Raw genomic sequence first — 20,768 nt, 5'->3', positions numbered from 1 at the left:
TGGCAGTTTCGCACCTTCTGCCAACTTGATGGCGCAATCATATGGCCTGTGCGGTGGTAATTTGTCCGCTTCTCTTTTACAAAATACATCAGAGAACTCCCCATACTCAGCAGGCACTCCCTCCATATCAGAATGAGTAACATTTAGAGTGCAACAATCCTGCCTCTTTAAGATCACTTTACGTGTTGCCCAATCTACTTGTGGGTTTACTACAGCTAGCCAATCCATCCCCAGGATCACATCATATCTAGGCAAGCTCGTAATATCCCACACAAACGTTCCCGTTACTCCCTGCACCTCCCACGTTACTGCTGAGGTTTCATGGTTAACCACCCCAGTCTCCAGCAGTCTCCCATCTGCTCCTTCCACCCACACGTCGCATGCCTTGCGCACTCTAGGAATGCCATGCTTCTTAGCAAACTCAATATCTACATAGGAGACCGTAGCCCCTGAGTCCAGCAGTGCCAAAGTAGAAACAAGTTCCCTTCCCCCAACAGATAATGTAATGGGTACGAAAACATGCTTCCTCCCCTCAGTTGACTGCTTGAGGAGCCCTAGTGCGTTGGACTCACGTCGCACTAGGGCTGGCCTTTTCCCGAAAGCTGGGAAGGTTTCACATTACAATTTTTGGCAAAATGCCCAGCCTTCCCACAGTACAAACACAAGCCCAGCTGCCTCCTACGGCTCTTTTCCTCTGTAGACAGCTTTTTAAAGACCCCAAGCTCCATGGGCTCTTCCCCCATCACCACAGGTGCCCTGGTTACATGCATGGGTGGCGCACACATTGCTTTTGAGTGTTTACGAGCCTCGAACCTTGCGTCTAAACGCAGCACCTTAGCTACTAAGGCGTCCCAGCTTTCAGCCGGCTCCAAGCGTGCTAATTCATCCTGGAGCATATCACTTAACCCGGCAGTAAATAAAAGCATGAATGCATTTTCCCCCCAATCCAGCTGGTGGCGATACAGGTTAAACTTATTTAAGTAATCCAAAACAGTCCCCTTTCCCTGTTTCAACCGATACAGAGCCCACCCAGCGTTCTCCGTGCGGAGAGGATCCCCAAAAGTATCAGTTAACAACTTTTTGAAATTATTCAAATTGTCCTTGACTGGGTCATTTCCCAAAATTAAATTAGTGGCCCATTGTCCTGCGGGACCGGTCAACAAACTCAAAATAAAGGCCACCTTGCTAGTGTCTGTAGGAAAAGCATGAGCACTGAGCTGAGAAAAATAAAGCTCCACTTGTGCCAAAAAGGTTGGCAACTTGCACCTGGTTCCGTCAAAGCGTTCAGGAGTCAAAACATGTCCTTTCACAGCCTGAGCTGTTTGGATAACGGTAAAAGCCGTTTGCAATTGGTCTACTTTGGCCCTTAACTCATCCATCGTCTTCCTGACGGGTTTATTGCTGCAATAAACTTTTTATGGCGTTGGGCAATCTGTCAAGGACAGAACGCCACAAGATTCAAAGTAACAGAGTTTATTAGATTACAGAACTCAAAAATGCCCGTAAAACACAAGGGCCAGGCAGTTTTTGCCTTTAGGAGCAAAAAGGGGCAAAAGTAAATGTTCAAAAGATAAACCGGATTAAACCGGAGTTTAATCCGGGTAAAAACAAACTGCTTGCTTCAGCCTGGGTATAAACGAAACGAAAGCCAAGGAACAAAAGATACAAAGAATGCAACTAATTGGCAGCAGATTCCTCTCTGCTGCCAACACTGTGCTTAGAGTAACTTGCGTCGCTCCCCCACACACACAGCAGACAGGATCTCCAACACGAGTAAATCAGCCAAGGATTGTAGCAGTTGAGTAGACCAGTTCCGTTCCGTAGATCAAAGCCAGAAGCAGACGTTTGTAGTTTTTCCAAGTCCAAGAGGGGGGGAAGACAAGCCGTGGTCAGTTCAGTCCGAGTTCTCAAAGCAGGAGATGGCGTCCGTCAAGAAGACGACGGAAGGTCAAGCTAATAAGAGTAAGCACAGGTTTGCACAAACAAATGCCCACACAATCCCTCCCGCCGTCTGACCCTGGATTCCAATCAACTTACGTCACAGCACAGGAAAGCACACAAGTCTTCAGGGAAGCGTCCCACACACACACGGATCCCAAGCGTTTGCCCAGATTACCTTGCCCAACGCAATTTGCAATTGCTCCCAAGCCCCATTTTATGCCAGTTACAAATCTTCATCACTGTCAGCTGTCCTCCTTAACCCGGGCGTTTCCTCATCACTTTCCTCGTCAGAGCTGGAACACCTCTGACTACGCCCAACAGCATCTCCAGCTGTGGATCCCGTCCCATCCCTCCAGCTAAACCATGGGTCTAATCCTGAAGGTCCCCATTCATCTTCTGTCCCATCATGGCCAGTGGCACCCACTTCCTCCCTTACCCGAGTCCAATCCATCTCATCCTCCTCTGAGCTAACCAGCCCCTCCTCCATTCTCTCCGTAAACCCTTCGAAAGACTCCTCGTCAGATGGTGCTGCAAATATGTCTCGCAGTCTTTTTCTCTCTCGCTCCTCGAGAGTATCTGACTCTCGAGGAGTCTTACGCCCACGTCTGTCAGTAACAGAGCCATGAGGCTCAATCATAACAGATAGATAGAGATATATGGAGATAGATAGATAGATAGATAGATAGATAGATAGATAGACAGACAGAGATATATGGAGATAGACAGAGATATATGGAGATAGATAGATAGATAGATAGATAGATAGATAGATAGATAGAGTCAGAGATATATGGAGATAGATAGCGATATATGGAGATAGACAGCTAGACAGACAGAGATATATGGAGATAGATAGATAGATAGATAGATAGATAGATAGAGATATATGGAGATAGATAGATAGATAGATAGACAGACAGAGAGAGATATACGGAGATAGACAGAGATATATGGAGATAGATAGATAGATAGATAGATAGATAGATAGAGTCAGAGATATATGGAGATAGATAGCGATATATGGAGATAGACAGCTAGACAGACAGAGATATATGGAGATAGATAGATAGATAGATAGATAGATAGATAGATAGATAGATAGAGATATATGGAGATAGATAGATAGACAGACAGACAGACAGATAGAGATATATGGAGATAGACAGAGATATATGGAGATAGATAGATAGACAGACAGACAGAGATATATGGAGATAGATAGATAGATAGATAGAGATATATAGAGATAGACAGATAGAGATATATGGAGATAGATAGATAGATAGATAGATAGATAGATAGATAGATAGATAGATATAGTCAGAGATATATGGAGATAGATAGCGATATATGGAGATAGACAGCTAGACAGACAGAGATATATGGAGATAGATAGATAGATAGATAGATAGATAGATAGATAGATAGAGATATATGGAGATAGATAGATAGATAGATAGACAGACAGAGAGAGATATACGGAGATAGACAGAGATATATGGAGATAGATAGATAGATAGATAGATAGATAGATAGAGTCAGAGATATATGGAGATAGATAGCGATATATGGAGATAGACAGCTAGACAGACAGAGATATATGGAGATAGATAGATAGATAGATAGATAGATAGATAGATAGAGATATATGGAGATAGATAGATAGACAGACAGACAGACAGATAGAGATATATGGAGATAGACAGAGATATATGGAGATAGATAGATAGACAGACAGACAGAGATATATGGAGATAGATAGATAGATAGATAGAGATATATAGAGATAGACAGATAGAGATATATGGAGATAGATAGATAGATAGATAGATAGATAGATAGATAGATAGATAGATAGATAGAGATATATGTAGGTAGATAGAGATAGATATGGAAATAGATAGATAGATAGATAGCCGAACAATGAATGATAGAGGGGAATGTCAGATAGAATAAGATACAATAAAAAGTAGATACAGAAAGATAGATTGTAGATGGCTATGTATAGATAATATAATGAATGACAGACAGAGAGGGGAATAACTAGATAGATAGATAGATAGATAGATAGATAGATAGATAGATAGATAGATAGATAGATAGATAGATAGGAGAAGTGCTCAATGGACAGATAGGATAATGAATGCGAGAGAGACGGGAATGATTATATAGCAAGACAGATACAGAGATAGATGGTAGAAGGATAGATAGATGATAGACAGAATAATGAATGACAGATAGAGAATGGAATGATTAGGTAGATATGTGTTGTCGAAGGCTTTCATGGCCAGAAACACTGGGTTGCTGTGAGTTTTCTGTGCTGTATGACCATGTTCCAGAAGCACTCTCTCCTGACGTTTCACCCACATCTATGGCAGGCATCCTCAGAGGTTGTGAGGTATATGAAAAGAGTTCTTTCTCCCACCCTGGACATCATTCCACAGATATATAAACCCCACTTGCCTCGTTTCCAACAGACCTCCCAACCTCTGAGGATGCCTGCCATAAATGCAGGCGAAACGTCAGGAGAGAATGCTTCTGGAACATGGCCAATAAGCCTGGAAAACTCACAAAGAGAGGAATTATTAGTTAGATAGGTGGAGAAATAGAATAATAAACGAGAGATAAACATCAATAAAGAAGTAGACTAATCGGACAGGCAGCATAAGGATAAATGGAATCATCGGGTAAAATAGTGAAAAAGAAGTAAAAAAATCAGATAGACAGGTAATGATATATTGCTTTTGGGGAGCCCTGGGGGGGTCTCGGTGAAGGTTCAAGGGGGGGGGGGCTGATGGGCCTCGGCAACAATGAGGTTTTATAAATGGTGGTGATAATAATAGTGCGAGGAGGGGTAGCCATGGTGACGGGGAAGATGGTAGCCATGACAATGGAAAGAGGGGAGGGGGGGTCAGGCAGTGGAGGGGGACGATGGTGATGGCTGGAAATAGAGGCTGAATGACACACTTGTCAGAGGCTGAATGACACACCAGGGTCTGCCAAGGCTTGTGAGAAATCAAACCCATAAAACAGCCATGGGCCAACTTGGGCCCTCCAGGTGTTTTGGACTTCAACTCCCACAATTCCTAACAGCCTACCGGCTGTTAGGAATTGTGGGAGTTGAAGTCCAAAACACCTGGAGGGCCCAAGTTGGCCCATGCCTGCCACAAAACTATCAATCGACGACGGGAAGTTCCTAATGGACTTTGCAGTCCAATTAAGCAAAGACAAGAAGTCCACAGGAGTCCCATCAACCTAAGGCAACATGTCCACACATCATGGGATTTGCAATCCAATCCACCTAAGTAGCTAATTTTCTGCAGGTCGTGGGATTTGCCATCCAAAAATATGGGATTTGCAATCTAGAAATATGGGATTTGCAATCCAAAGACATGGGATTTGCAATCCAAAAACATGCAATTTGCAATCCAGAAACATGGGATTTGCAATCCAAACACAATGGGATTTGTAATGCAATTAACCTAAGTAGCTGACTTTCTGCAGGTCATGGGAGTTGCAATCGAAAAACATGGGATTTGCAATCCAAACACAACGGGATTTGCAATCCAATCAACCTAAGTAAATACATCCGCAGATCATGGGATTTGCAATCCAGAAACATGGGATTTGCAATCTAGAAACATTGGATTTCCAATCCAAACACAATAGGATTTGTAATCCAATTAACCTAAGTAGCTGATTTTCTGCAGGTCATGGGAATTGCAATCTAGAAACATTGGATTTGCAATACAAACACAATGGGGTTTGCAATCCAATCAACCTAAGTAACTAAATCTGAAGATCATGGGATTTGCAATCCAGAAACATGGGATTCGCAATATAGAAACATGGGATTTGCAATCCAAACACAATGGGATTTGTAATCCAATCAACCAAAGTAACTAAATCTGCAGGTCATGGGATTTGCAATCCAATCACCTAAATCCAAGTAACTAAATCTGCAGGTCATGGGATTTGCGATCCAAAAACATGGGATTTGCAGTTCAAAAATATCAGGTTTGCAATCCAATCAACCTAAGTAACTAAATCATCGAATCATAGAATCATAGAGTTGGATGAATCCTCGTGGGCCATCCAGTCCAACCCCCTGCCAAGAAGCAGGAAAACTGCATTCAAAGCACCCCCGACAGACAGCCATCCAGTCTCAGGTCATGAGATTTGCCATCCAAAAAATTATGGTATTTGCTGTCCAAACAATGGGATTTGCAACCCAATCAACGTAAGTAACTAAATCCACAGGTTATGGGATTTGCAATCCAAAAACATGGCATTTGCAATCCAATCAACCTAAATCGCAAGTCCACATATAGTGGCATTTGCAATCCAATCAATTGAAGTAACCAAACCCATAGATCATGGCATTTGCAATCTAAGAACATGGGATTTACAATCCAAGTCACCAAAATTACTAAATCATCAGGTGAGGGATTTGTAATAAAAAACATGGGATTTGCAATCCAGTCAACCAAAGGAACTAAATCCACAAGTCGTGGAATTTGCGATCCAAAAACACAGGATCTGCAATCCAATCAACCTCAATTGCAATTGCACACACCAATGGTACAGTAGAGTCTCACTTATCCAACATAAACGGGCCGGCAGAATGTTGGATAAGCGAATATGTTGGATAATAAGGAGGGATTAAGGAAAAGCCTAATAAACATCAAATTAGGTTATGATTTTACAAATTAAGCACCAAAACATCATGTTATACAACAAATTTGACAGATAAAGTAGTTCAATACGCAGTAATGCTATGTAGTAATTACTGTATTTACGAATTTAGCACCAAAATATCACGATGTATTGAAAACACTGACTACCAAAATGCGTTGGATAATCCAGAACCTTGGATAAGTGAGAGACTACTGTATTTGTAATGCAATGAATCTAATTAACTAAATCAGCGGATCATGGGGTTTGCAATCTAGAAACATGGGATTTGCAATCCAATCAACCTAAGTAACTAAATCTGCAGATCATGGGATTTGCAATTCAGAAACATGGGATTTGCAATCCAAAATCATGGGATTTGCAATCCAATCAACCTTAGTAACTAAATCTGCAGGTCATGGGATTTGCAATCCAAAAACATGGGATTTGCAATCCAAGGACATGGGATTTGCAATCCAAAAACATGGGATTTGCAATCCAAGGACATGGGATTTGCAATCCAAAAACATGGGATTTGCAATCTAGAAACATGGGATTTGCAATCCAAACACAATGGGATTTGTAATCCAATCAACCTAAGTAACTAAATCTGCAGTTCATGGGATTTGCAATCAAGAAACATGGGATTTGCAATCCAAACACAATGGGATTTGTAATCCAAACACAATGGGATTTGTAATCCAATCAACCTAAGTAACTAAATCTGCAGGTCATGGGATTTGCAATCCAAAATCATGCGATCTGTAATCTAATCAACCTAAGTAACTAAATCGGCAGATCATAGGGTTTGCAATCCAAAAAACATAGGATTTGCATCAATTGGGCTGCTCTGTTCCTGACATTATTCTCACATCTTACTGAGACAACTACCTCTTCAAAGGAGTCAGACAGAGGGGGGTGGGGGTGGCTTCCAATATTATTATTATTATTTAAAAAAAACACACACAAGTAGGGAAAGAAGGAAAGAAAGATAAGCAGCCCCCACTCCCTCCATTTGCTTTCCTTGCTCCATTGCTGGCTGTTGCGATGCTCTTCGGTGCCAAGGCGCTTCTCGCCCAAGGCCTCGCCTTCGAAACCTCGAGCTGGAAGAAAAGCCGGCTTTGTTTGCCGCACAAGGAGCCAGTCTTGTCGGAGTGCCGTCCGCTTCAAGGGAGACGGAGCCGATGCGCCGTTTGGGGGGTCAGAGGGCAGGAAGCCAAGGCTGAAAGAATCCATACTGATCGCTTCCATTAAAAAGAAGGGAAGCCGAAGTATTACAAGCCTGGGATGTCCATCGTCCCCTGCTCAGGGTCCCACAAACCAGACTTCGATTCACCTTCTGAGCAGGCCAAAACGTCCCTCTTTTTCATTGCTCATAGACCACGAATTGAACCTACTGGCACTTTTAATTTTTTGGCATCTTTATAGGACTCTTTGTGATTATTTCAGCAATGTTTATGACATCTAGGGGTCCAAAAATTGACTCCTAAACCTTCCAAGATCCTTGGAAGGTTTCGTGCATTCAAACTTGGTCCATCGGCTTCCATTCCGAACCTACTGAAACTTCAAATTTTTGGCATTTTTTCATTTGTATGGGATTGTTTTAGCAATCTCAATGGCATCCACGGAGAGGCAAAGAAACGTCCTTTACACTCATCGAGATCCCTTTGTTGTGACATTTTTCACTTCTCTCCAAATTTACCCATTCAAAACCTACTGAAACTTCAAATTTTTGGCATTTTTTCATTTGTATGGGATTGTTTTAGCAATCTCAATGGCATCCACGGAGAGGCAAAGAAATGTCCGTTACACCCATCGAGATCCCTTTATTGCCACATTTTTTGGTTTTCTCCAAATTTGCTTCCGATCACCCTTTCACGCGACGGGAAATTCGAGAATTGTTCCTTGGTCCTCCACTTCCACTAGGACAAAGAAATGGAGTGTTTGCAAAAAGTAAAAAAGTAAAAAATTCAGATGTCATGTCATGTCGAAGGTTAAAAAATTGAGTTTCCCCCTATTTCATAGGATGCCAGCAGGTGGCGCTGTTGTCAATGAGAAGTCCAATGGCGAAAAGAGCTCAGAGGACACTGACTCGGTCGGCCAAGCCCTTGACCTCCATCTCTTGCTGCTCTTCCTCCTCCTCCTCTTCCTCCAAACGCCGGACACGCAAATGCTCCGGATACGGGAGGCCGTGTTCGGCGGCGAATTGCTCCCACCGGGCGTCATCGCTTTCGTGGGTGATGTAGCGCTCCGCCATCCGGCTCTCCAGCTCCCGGAGGTCCAGCCACGTCTGGTAATCCTATTGCCAAGCGAGAAAAGACAAGAACAAGACTCAGAAATGCTTCAGCAATAAGAATGACATGGACAAATATAGGATACATACCAATGGGATCTAGGTGTCTCAGTGGAGAATAAGAAGAATGAATGACAGCGAGGAAGAAGATAGATAAATACAGAAAGAAAATAGATACTAGCTGTGCCCGGCCATGCATTGCTGTGGCTTATGGGAATGCTTTGTTGGCCAGATGTAATAGAAGTGAACAGCCTCAAAGTCTGGCCATTTTCTTCTTATGGGGGGTGTTAGCTGGCCTTGATTGTTTCCTGTCTGGAATTCCCCTGTTTTAGTGTTCTTCTTTGTTTACTGTCCTAATTTTAGAGTTTTTATTGTTCTGTATTATTATACCACAGGAATTATAATATATTATATTTATAATCTTACATTATCTTATAATCTTATATTATACTAGCTGTGCCCGGCCACGCGTTGCTGTGGCTAGGACTTAATTTTTCTTCTCTTTTTGTTGTATGAACGTAGAGGCGTGGATGAGAGGTTGTGCTGTCAATTTTCAAGGTTGTGGGGCGTTTAGTTTAGTTGTTTTGTCCGGTGCCGTGATTCCATTACCCTTTTATATATATATAGATTGAAAGGAGCCCCGGTGGCAAAGTGCGTTAAAGCGCTGAGCTGCTGAACTTGCAGACCGAAAGGTCCCAGGTTCAAATCCCGGGAGCGGCTAGGTTGAGCGCCCGCCAACCTAGCAATTCAAAAACATGCCAATGTGAGTAGATCCATAGGTAGATCCTTACATGGTTTTATTGTATGTATGCATAAGTGTGTACGTATTGTATGTTTTACATGTTTTGATATGGTCAAAAGTGACTAATCGATAAAGAATTGTTATTGTTGTATACATAAGCACATATTCATTGAAGATGAGAATAATGATTTAATCAGAGTTGGACAGTCTTATCTTAAATTTGAGCTTTATGTAAATTTAACCTACTGATGCCTCAATTAATGTAATTTTATTGGTATCTATTTTTATTTCTGAAATTTACCACCCAGTTGTTATCCCAGTTGTTTTGTGGTAAAATTAGGTGTTTCAGCTTATATTTGGGTCGGCTTATACTCGAGTATATACGGTATATATTTTATACAGACCTAATGGAACCATCCTTGAAGGTCTTGGGGTGTTTTAGTTGTGTATTCCTGTAGGCCAGAGGGGTTGGACTAGATGGCCTTTGGGGGTCCTTTACATTGAGTGTTCTATGATTCTAACATTCTCATTGGCAGCAATTAAACCTTAGGAGAGAGACTTCAAAACAAGACAAAAATGTTTCCAAAAGTTGGGACGGGTTTCTGCTTTGAGTTACCTGTAGCCAAGAGTGGCTGAGCGACTTGTCCACACTGTAGCGTTTCCTCATCTTCACCTGCAGCAGGTTGTTGATCAGATCGATGGCTGCAGGAGGGAAGAAGGGAAGAAGGAGGGAAAAGGGACAAGTTGCAAACAGGACCATAACACAACCCTAGTCGAGGGAAATAAATAATACTCCCAAAATTATAGTCTCGTGCCAAATCTTGGAAGCTAAGCAGAGTCAGCCCTGGTCCGTACTTGGATGGGATTGCAGGTAAGCCTATTTCTTACTGCACCTTTAGTTTACTCTATGGCAAAAAAAAAAAAAATACATCTGAAGTCCATTGTGCAAGAAAACCCTATATCAATGATGGGCAACCTTTTGCACTTGGTGTGTCAAAATTCACCAAAAAACCTAGCATGACTTGGGTGGTGTGTCACTTCAAGAGAGAAAAACATAATTTCACAATATATATAGTTTAAATAACAAAAATATATAACTGTAATATATAACTGTATCTAATAAATCAAAAACTATTTACTACCATTATTTCCATGTACAACAATCTATGGTACCCCTTGCAGTTTCCACACTGATTTCTCTCTATTGTAGTTTCAATGTAGTCATGAATAATGAATAATATAATAATAATATAGTAGTAATAGTATAATGATAATACCATAATAATATAATAATAATAGAATGATTATATATATATATATATATATATATATATATATATATATATATACACACACACACACACACATACACACACACACACACATACACACACACACACACACACACACACTCTAGCTGTGCCCGGCCACACGTTGCTGTGGCGAAGTATGTTGGTATGGGAAATAAAGTATTGAGGAATTGGTGGTAGTTAAGGTAAAGGGTAAAGGTTTTCCCCTGACATTAAGTCCATTATAAATGGGTTATATAGCTGTGTGGAAGGGCCTTGAGTCTACACTGCCATATAATCCAGTTAAAATCAGATAATCTGTATTTTATAGGCAGTGTGGAAGAGGCCTAAGTGAGGCCTAACTCTGCCTGTCCCCTGGGCTGAGTGGCCTGCAAGGAGACCAAGTGGGCGGAGCTTAGCCTTCTAACTGGCAGCAGTTGGATAAAAACAATTATTCCTCTCCCTCTAATTAGGACTTTACTTTTCTTTTCTTTTTATTGTATGAACATAGAGGCATGGATGAGGGGTTGTGCTGCCAAGTTTAGTGTTTCTGGGATGTGTAGTTTTGTTGTTTTGTCCTAGGCCGAAATGTTATTACCCATATATATATATATATATATATATATATATATATATATATATATATATATATAAATGTAGCGTGCATAATTCCCATGGAGCAAACAACAAAACCACTGGACCAAATCACACCAAATTTGGCCACAAAAGACACTAGTCATCCAATCAATCTGCATGCGGCAGCGTGTCAGCAAAAATGGCTAGGCATGTAGTGCTGACACACGTGTCACAGGTTGGCCATCACTGCCCTATATCCTAATATGCAGGTGTTTATTTGTCCTATTGTGTGTTATATTATTTTTCCTACTGAGCTTTTTATTGTTCCTACTACACCTATTATTTCCCTTTTTACTTTTTGCTACGGCAGCTTTTAATTTCCCTACAGCACAAAACACATCCAAGGTCCATAGGGTCAACTGCACAAAAAAACCCTATTTCCTATTGCACCTTTTATTATTTTTCTATCTAACCCTTTTATTTCTCCATTTAATCCTTTCATTGTGGGTTAAAGCCTCGTGACTTGAAGGTTGGATTGCTGAAGGTTGGATTGCTGAAAGCTGCCAGGTTCGAATCCCACCCGGGGAGAGTGCTGATGAGCTACCTCTATCAGCTCGAGCTCCATGCGGGGACATGAGAGAAGCTTCCCACAAGGATGGTAAAACATCAAAAAAATCTGGGCGTCCCCTGGGCAACGTCCTTGCAGACGGCCAATTCTCTCACTCCAGAAGTGACTTGCAGTTTCTCAAGTCACTCCAGACACGAAATTTTTTTTTTCACTACTGACCCCTTTCATTTTCCCTACTGCCCCTTTTATTTCTCCCAGGACAAAAAAATGTCCATAGTATCAACGGCACCAAAACCCAGTTTCCTATTGCCTCTTCTAATTCCATGACTTCTCCTTTTGTTTCCCTACTGTACAAAATGCGTCAAAATAACCCACTGAGTCAGAGCAGATCCCATCCTACTTGAGTCTTATCGGGAAAGAGAAGATCAGGACCTCAATATCCCTAATAACGGGTTGGTTGCTTACCCCCGACGGAGATCTGTCGCCATGGGTTTGGGGGGTACATGAAGGCGGCGTTGTGGATCTGGTCGTTGATATCCTCATCCTCATTGAAGGGGAAGGTGCCACTGAGGCTGACATACATGATGACCCCCACAGACCACATGTCCAGGGAGCGGTTGTAGCCCTGGTTGAGCAGCACCTCGGGGGCCAGGTAGGCCGGGGTCCCCACCACCGATCGCCGGAAGGACTTCTCCCCAATGATGCGTGCAAAGCCGAAGTCACACAGCTTCACCTGCAGAAAGGTGGGTGGCGGGAGAAGGGAATTATAACAAGCCTGGGCCAACTTGGGCCCTCCAGGTGTATTGGACTTCAGCTCCCACAATTCCCAAGTTGGCCCATGCCTATCCTAGAAGCTTATGTCACTGAAGTGTCATAGGAAAGAGCCAACTTTGGGTCCAAGAGATCTCACTGAAATGTCATGAAAAAGAGGGAGTTTCTGCTCCAAGAGGTCACTGAAGTGTCATAGGAAAGAGCCAGCTTTGGGTCCGAGAGATCTCACTGAAATGTCATGTAAGAGAGGGAGTTTTTGCTCCAAGAGGTCACTGAAGTGTCACAGGAAAGAGCCAGCTTTGAGTCCAAGAGATCTCACTGAAATGTCATGAAAAAGAGGGAATTTTTGCTCCAAGGGGTCACTGAAATGTCATAGGAAAGAGCCAGCTTTTGCTCCAAGAGGTCACTGAAGGGTCACAGGAAAGAGCCAGCTTTGGGTCAAAGAGATCTCACTGAAATGTCATGAAAAAGAGGGAGTTTTTGCTCCAAGGGGTCATTGAACTGTCATAGGAAAGAGCCAGCTTTGGGTCCGAGAGATCTCACTGAAATGTCATGTAAGAGAGGGAGTTTTTGCTCCAAGAGGTCACTGAAGTGTCACAGGAAAGAGCCAGCTTTGAGTCCAAGAGATCTCACTGAAATGTCATGAAAAAGAGGGAATTTTTGCTCCAAGGGGTCACTGAAATGTCATAGGAAAGAGCCAGCTTTTGCTCCAAGAGGTCACTGAAGGGTCACAGGAAAGAGCCAGCTTTGGGTCAAAGAGATCTCACTGAAATGTCATGAAAAAGAGGGAGTTTTTGCTCCAAGGGGTCATTGAACTGTCATAGGAAAGAGCCAGCTTTGGGTCCGAGAGATCTCACTGAAATGTCATGTAAGAGAGGGAGTTTTTGCTCCAAGAGGTCACTGAAGTGTCACAGGAAAGAGCCAGCTTTGAGTCCAAGAGATCTCACTGAAATGTCATGAAAAAGAGGGAATTTTTGCTCCAAGGGGTCACTGAAATGTCATAGGAAAGAGCCAGCTTTTGCTCCAAGAGGTCACTGAGGGGTCACAGGAAAGAGCCAGCTTTGGGTCAAAGAGATCTCACTGAAATGTCATGAAAAAGAGGGAGTTTTTGCTCCAAGGGGTCATTGAACTGTCATAGGAAAGAGCCAGCTTTAGCTCCAAGAGGTCACTGAAGTGTCACAGGAAAGAGCCAGCTTTGGGTCCAAGAGATCTCACTGAAATGTCATGAAAAAGAGGGAGCTTTTGCTCCAAGAGGTCACTGAAGTGTCACAGGAAAGAGCCAGCTTTGGGTTCAAGAGATCTCACTGAAATGTCATGAAAAAGAGGGAATTTTTTTCGAAGAGGTCACTGAAGTGTCATAGGAAAGAAATAAGGAACAAAGGAAGGAAAGGAAGGAAGGAAGGAAGGAAGAAAGAAAGAGAAAGGAAGAGAGGGAGGAAGGGAAATGTGCACAACAGAAAGCAAGAGAAGAAGGAAAGAAAAAAGAGAGGGAAAAGGTATATGAGTCAAATGGGAGGTAAGAAAGAAAGAGCCACCAAGAAAATGCAAACCGAGGCAAAGCCAGGTATATATGCTAGTCTCAGATTAAAGGCATTACACTGCCGGGTTCCCATGTTCCTAATGGTTCTCCAGAAGAGTATGGATGCTTCCTTACCTGGGGAAAAGGCTCAGCCGAAGCCAGGAGGACGTTTTCCGGCTTCAGGTCGCAATGCACAATGTTCTTGAAATGCAGGTGCCGCAAGGCCACCAGGATCTGAGGAAGGAGAGCAAAAGATGTAAAAGGAAACGGGAGAGAAAGCGGTTTGTATCCTGTTAGGGTGCATAAGCCACAAAAGAACATCGCAAAAGCACAGACAGCACAGCTGGATAAGAAAGAATAATAAGAACGATATGTAAATGTAACAAAAATGGAAATAAAGTAGACTCTTAATTAACTAGAACTCAAGCAACCGGGGGAAATAATAATAATAACCCTAATCTCAGCCGGCATTTGGAAACAATAGACATTGACAAAATTACGATCTGCCAACTGCAAAAGGCCACCCTACTGGGATCTGCGCGCATCATCCGAAAATACATCACACAGTCCTAGACACTTGGGAAGTGTTCGACTTGTGATTTTGTGACATGAAATCCAGCATATCTATCTTGTTTGCTGTGTCATACAATAAAATAATAGTGTAGAACATACTGTATATACTCGAGTATAAGCCGACCCGAATATAAGCGGAAACATTGTGAAAACAATTACCCCAGGATAAGCCGAAGGTGGTAAATTTCAGAAATGAAAATAGATACCAATAAAATTACATTAATTGAGGCATCAGTAGTTTAAATGTTTTTGAATCTTTACATTAACTCTGATTAAATCATTATTTTCATCTTCTTCAATGTAAATGTGCTTATGTATTTAATAATAATAGAGTAAAATAATACATGAAATAATAATAATAAATACAGGAAAATAATACATGTAATAATAGAGTAAAATAATAAATGCAATAATAATATTAATAAAATAAAATAAATGTAATAGTTAAAGAAGACATGACCACATGGGCAAGGGAGTTTGGACATGCCATAAGCATGGAGGAATGGGAAAGGTGCTGGCAAAAAAAATTAAAATACACATACTCAACACAGCTAAAGGTAAGCTGGTATAAAAAAATTTTCAGGTGGTACATAACGCCGGAAAAATTGGCAAAAATCAATAAGAGTAAGAATGGAGATAAGTGTTGGAAATGCAAGAAAGAGAAGGGAGACTTCTTCCATATGTGGTGGGGGTATAAGAAGGTAAAAAGGTTTTGGAGAACAATACAGAAGGAAATGGAGACCATATTACAAATAAAGCTAGTCCTGAAACCGGAATACTTTCTATTAGGGCTAACGGACTTCTTCACGGATATAAACAATGAAAAACTGTTCATATATATGATAAGTGCAGCCAGAATCACAATTGCGAAACTTTGGAAAACAGCGGAAACGCCGTCATTAGAGCAATGGATCTTGAAATTGATGGATATTAAAAATATGAACACATTAACGCAGATAATCTCAGTAAAAACGGACACAAAAACAGATTGGGACAAATTAAGTAAATATCTCAAGGAAAAAAAAAAGAAAATTGGAAATACAGAAGTAGAAACTGTTTAAGTAAAGACATTCTCAGGTTCTTAGAAAAAGGCTCAGGAAAGAACTTGGAAAATCAAGAATAAAAATGTCGAGCAGGGGAACTGGAAGGTAATCCAGAGAGAGGAGGGAGGGTTGAGGGGAAACGGGTCTATTTCTTATGTGTGTGTGTGTGTATATATATATATACAGTAGAGTCTCAATTATCCAACACTCGCTTATGCAACATTCTGGATTATCCAACACATTTTTGTAGTCAATGTTTTCAATATATCGTGATATTTTGGTGCTAAATTCATAAATACAGTAATTACTACATAGCATTACTGCATATTGAACTACTTTTTCTGCCAAATTTGTTGTCTAACATGATGTTTTGGTGCTTCATTTGTAAAATCATAACCTAATTTGATGTTTAATAGGCTTTTCCTTAATGCCTCCTTATTATTCAACATATTCGCTTATCCAACATTCTGCCGGCCCGTTTATGTTGGATAAGTGAGACTCTACTGTATATCTTTTTTTTTTGTTCGTTATCATTTTATTTTGTCTTCTTTTGTAATCACATGTGACTCTCCTCTTTTATTGTATCACTATAACTATAAATAAAAGTTATAAAATAAATAAATAAATGTAATACTAGCTACAATAATAGAGAAAAATAATAAATGTAATAATACCAATAATAATAGAGAAAAATAATAAATGTACCATATATTCTCAAATATAAGCTGACCCAAATATAAGCCAACCGGGACCCTCACCTGAGTATAAGCCGAGGGGGGCTTTTTCAGTCTTAAAAAAAGGGCTGAAAAAATAGGCTTATACTTGAGTATATACAGTAAATAAAATAATGTGTCCCATATACAGAATATCTTGTAGGCAGAGAGGATATCCTCCCCAAACCGAGGTCCTCCAGTGTTTTGGACTTCAACTCCCAGGAGACCCACCTAGCTTGGCCAATAGCTAGGAATTCTGGGAAATGAAGTCCCAAACATCTGGAGGACCAAAGTAGACTAATCATAATTAACACTAGTCTCTGCCGCCACCTAGAGATTACTGTCTGAACTGCACCCTCTTTCACAGGAGCCCAAAAAACTCACAGCAACCCAAGGCTTTTCTTTTTCATGTTTACCTGCGTGATCAGGAACTTGGTGATCCTCTCGGGGAGCCGCCCCTTCTCTGAAGACAGGATCATTTCCAGCATGTCTCCATGAAGCTTCTCCATCACGACAAAGACCTTTTCGGGCGTCTCAAACATGCACTCCAGGTTCACGATCCCAGCATGTCTCAGACTCTGAAGTAAAGAAAGAACGGAAATTCATAAGTTCAGAGTATGAGGAAGAAGGAGGCTGGATCTACACTGCCTCATAATCCCATATCTGATCCCAGATGATCTGCTTTGAATGGGATTAAATGAGCCAACGCTGTCATAATAATCCAATTCAAAGCAGATCATCTGGGATCAGATACTGGATTATAGGGCGGTCTAGAAGGGGATTGAGCATTACAGATGCTTTTGGACTGCAACTCCTATCATCCCCACCCATAATAATAATGGGTGATGGAATTTGCAGCAGTCCAACTAAATCTAACATAGGAAATGGACACAGATGTATCTCATTGGCCACGTGCTTCTTAATCCGTGGGCCCCGAAGGCACTCAGCAACCCTCTATTTAAACATTGGCATGATTTGGGGCCATTCAATCTTAATAAAAGGTAAAGGTTTTCCCTTAACATTAGAAATTATTATTATTATTATTAAGAACAATAATAATAAATTAATAATAAAATATTATTATTATTATTATTATTATTATTATTATTATTAATAATAATAATAATAATAATACATATTCAGTGTTAATAGGTAGGTAAAGATAAAGGTTTCCCCCTGACATTAAGTCCAGTCTTGTCCGACTGGGGGTTGGTGCTCATCTCCATTTCTAAGCTGAAAAGCCGGCGTTGCCCATAGACACCTCCAAGGTCATGTGGCCGGCAGGACTCCATGGAACGCCGTTACCTTCCTGCCGGAGCAGTACCTATTGATCTACTCACATTGACATGTTTTCAAAATGCTATGTTGGCAGAAGCTGGGGCTAACAGTGGGAGCTCATTCCGCTCCCCGGATTCAAACCTGCTACCTTTTGGTCCTCAAGTTCAGCAGCTTAGCAGTTAAACACACTGCGCCACCGGGGGCTCCCCATTCAATGTTATAATAACAACAAAAATAAATATTGACTGGTATTAACAATGAATGTTTATTATTGCTTTTGTTATAATAATAACAACAACAATAATAAATATTGACTGGTATTATAATTGAATATTTATTATTGTTGTAATAATAATAACAACAACAACCAAAATAATAAATATTGACTGGTATTAACACTGAATATTTATTATTGTTCTTGTTGTTGTTATAATTACAACAACAACAACAATAAACGTTGACTGGTATTATAATTGAATATTTATTATTGTCATTGTAATAATAATAACAACAATCAAAATAATAAATATTGACTGTATTAATATTGAATATTTATTGTTGTTCTTATAATAATAATAACAATAATCAATATTCAATGTTAATACCAGTCAATATTTATTATTTTGATTGTTGTTGGTATTATTATATTTATTTATATCCCGCTTTATCTCTCCCAAAGGAAACTCAAAGCGGCTTGACATAAAGCATCAGCATATGATTTAAAAGATACCAATATGAATATATTAAAAAAGCAATAAATATAAACAGTATTACAAATTTCCCAGTGAAAAAACCCTGAAATACCTCCAAATACCTTCATTTTCCTTTAAAGATTTACAGGGGGAAATGCAAGTATTTGGGCTCAATACATTTGCAAAAACAACCTACAGAATCTGGGAGGACTACAATTGAGCTCTGGGACCCCATGCCATTGAAATATGATATTATATAGTGTTGGTCTTGAGCAAGTCACACTCTCTCAGCCTCAGAAGAAAGTAATGGGAATTCCCCTCTAAGGAAATATTGCCACCATAGAGTTGCCATTGGTTCACCTGCAAAATGGCCACTTCGTTGCGCAGTTGGCTCTCTTGCTTGGTTGGGAAGCGCAGCTTGTCTATGACTTTGACCGCCACGTCCCGACCCGTTTTCCGGTGTTTTCCTATCAATCCAAAGGAAAAACATCAGAGTTATATTAAATTACTAATGCTTCCCCATTGGGGATATCGTCTTTGGCTATCCTAGCCAGCTTGAAACATCTTCAGATGTTTATCCAAAGTTGAGATTGTTAAAATATCATTAAGAGCTTGGAAAATGGGATGAAGGCGGTCTTGGGCAAACTTGGGCCCTCCAAGTGTTTTGGACTTCAACTCCCACAATTCCTAACAGCCTACCGGCTGTTAGGAATTGTGGGAGTTGAAGTCCAAAACACCCGGAGGGCCCAAGTTTGCCCATGGCTGGATTAAGGTGCTCCAAGACTAAGTCCCGTCTTACCTCCATAGACGACACCAAATTGCCCGGATCCTAAGACTTCGTCGGGGAAGATCTGGTACACAGTGGCGATATCCTGCAATACGACAAAGTTGTCATAGTTTTGAACCACTTTAATGAACTGGACCCAAAAGTAGGTGGAGGAAAAAATGCCGAGGGCTCATGACACTCACCACGTTCTCTTGTATCTGGCTGTTGGAGACAGAGATCCGTAAGGATGCTTGCCCTGGAAGGAAAATGATCTGATTTATATCCTAATTGACTTCTACCAACTTCCTGACCCCACAAGCGAAAAACTGAGAGACAAAACCATGAAGAGGAATCACGGTAATACCCCATCTGGCCACTGGGGTCAGTGTTGGACAAGGAGAATGCTAATAAGAGGAGCTTTACTCTCATTGTAATACCACCTTGGGTTACTAGAGGTCAGTGCTAGACAAGAAGCACGTTCAAAGAGGAAATTTACTAATGGTAATACCACATCAGCTCACTAGAGGTCAATCCTGGACAAGGAGCATACTTATAAGAGACTTTAATGTAATAGTGATACTCCATCAAGTCACTAGAGGTCAGTATTAGACAAGAAACATGCTCAAAGAGGAGCTGTATTATTATTATTATTATTATTATTATTATATTTATTTATAGCCCACTTTATCTCCCCAAAGGGGACTTTACTCTTCTGGTAATACCTCATCAGGTTACTAGGGGTCAATCCTGGACAAGGAGCATGTTTACAAGAGGCTTTAATGTAATAGTAATACTCCATCAAGTCACTAGAGGTCGGTATTAGACAAGAAACATGCTCAAAGAGGAGCTGTATTATTATTATTATTATTATTTTATACCCCACTTTACTCTTATGGTAATACCTCATCAGGTCACTAGGGGTCAATCCTAGACAAGGAGCATGTTTATAAGAGACTTTAATGTAATAGTAATACTCCATCAAGTCACTAGAAGTCAGTATTAGATAAGAAACATGCTCAAAGAGGAGCTGTATTATTATTATTATTATTATTATATTTATTTATAGCCCACTTTATCTCCCCAAAGGGGACACTGTGGATTTGTGGAGGTATTTGTCTTCTGGTAATACCTCATCAGGTCATTAGGGGTCAATCCTAGACAAGGAGCACGTTTATAAGAGACTTTAATGTAATAGTAATACTCCCATCAAGTCACTAGAGGTCAGTATTAGACAAGAAACATGCTCAAAGAGGAGCTGTACTATTATTATTATTATTATTATTATTATTATTATTATTATTATTATTATTTTATACTCCACTTAACTCTT

The 20,768-nt window shown here is 40.6% G+C and overlaps 1 protein-coding gene across 1 annotated transcript in view; it reads right to left on the bottom strand.

Annotated features, from left to right (window-relative positions):
* Positions 1 to 7,534: 7,534 nt before the first annotated feature.
* Positions 7,535 to 20,768, bottom strand: part of prkd2 (protein kinase D2) — a 42,468-nt gene continuing 29,234 nt past the window's right edge. The window contains exons 11-18 of the mRNA XM_062962493.1: positions 19,642 to 19,694; positions 19,472 to 19,544; positions 19,033 to 19,139; positions 17,119 to 17,280; positions 14,509 to 14,607; positions 12,549 to 12,816; positions 10,267 to 10,352; positions 7,535 to 8,914 (exon numbers count right to left, since the gene is read on the bottom strand). Of these exons, the coding sequence (XP_062818563.1) occupies positions 8,693 to 8,914; positions 10,267 to 10,352; positions 12,549 to 12,816; positions 14,509 to 14,607; positions 17,119 to 17,280; positions 19,033 to 19,139; positions 19,472 to 19,544; positions 19,642 to 19,694 (1,070 nt within the window). The 3' untranslated portion in view covers positions 7,535 to 8,692. The remainder of the gene's footprint in view (positions 8,915 to 10,266; positions 10,353 to 12,548; positions 12,817 to 14,508; positions 14,608 to 17,118; positions 17,281 to 19,032; positions 19,140 to 19,471; positions 19,545 to 19,641; positions 19,695 to 20,768) is intronic.

This window comes from Anolis carolinensis, unplaced genomic scaffold, assembly GCF_035594765.1.
Source record: "Anolis carolinensis isolate JA03-04 unplaced genomic scaffold, rAnoCar3.1.pri scaffold_10, whole genome shotgun sequence".
NCBI classification, from domain to species: domain Eukaryota; kingdom Metazoa; phylum Chordata; class Lepidosauria; order Squamata; family Dactyloidae; genus Anolis; species Anolis carolinensis.
The sequence above is the reverse complement of the archived record's forward strand: the minus strand, read 5'-3'. Positions and strand labels throughout refer to the sequence as shown.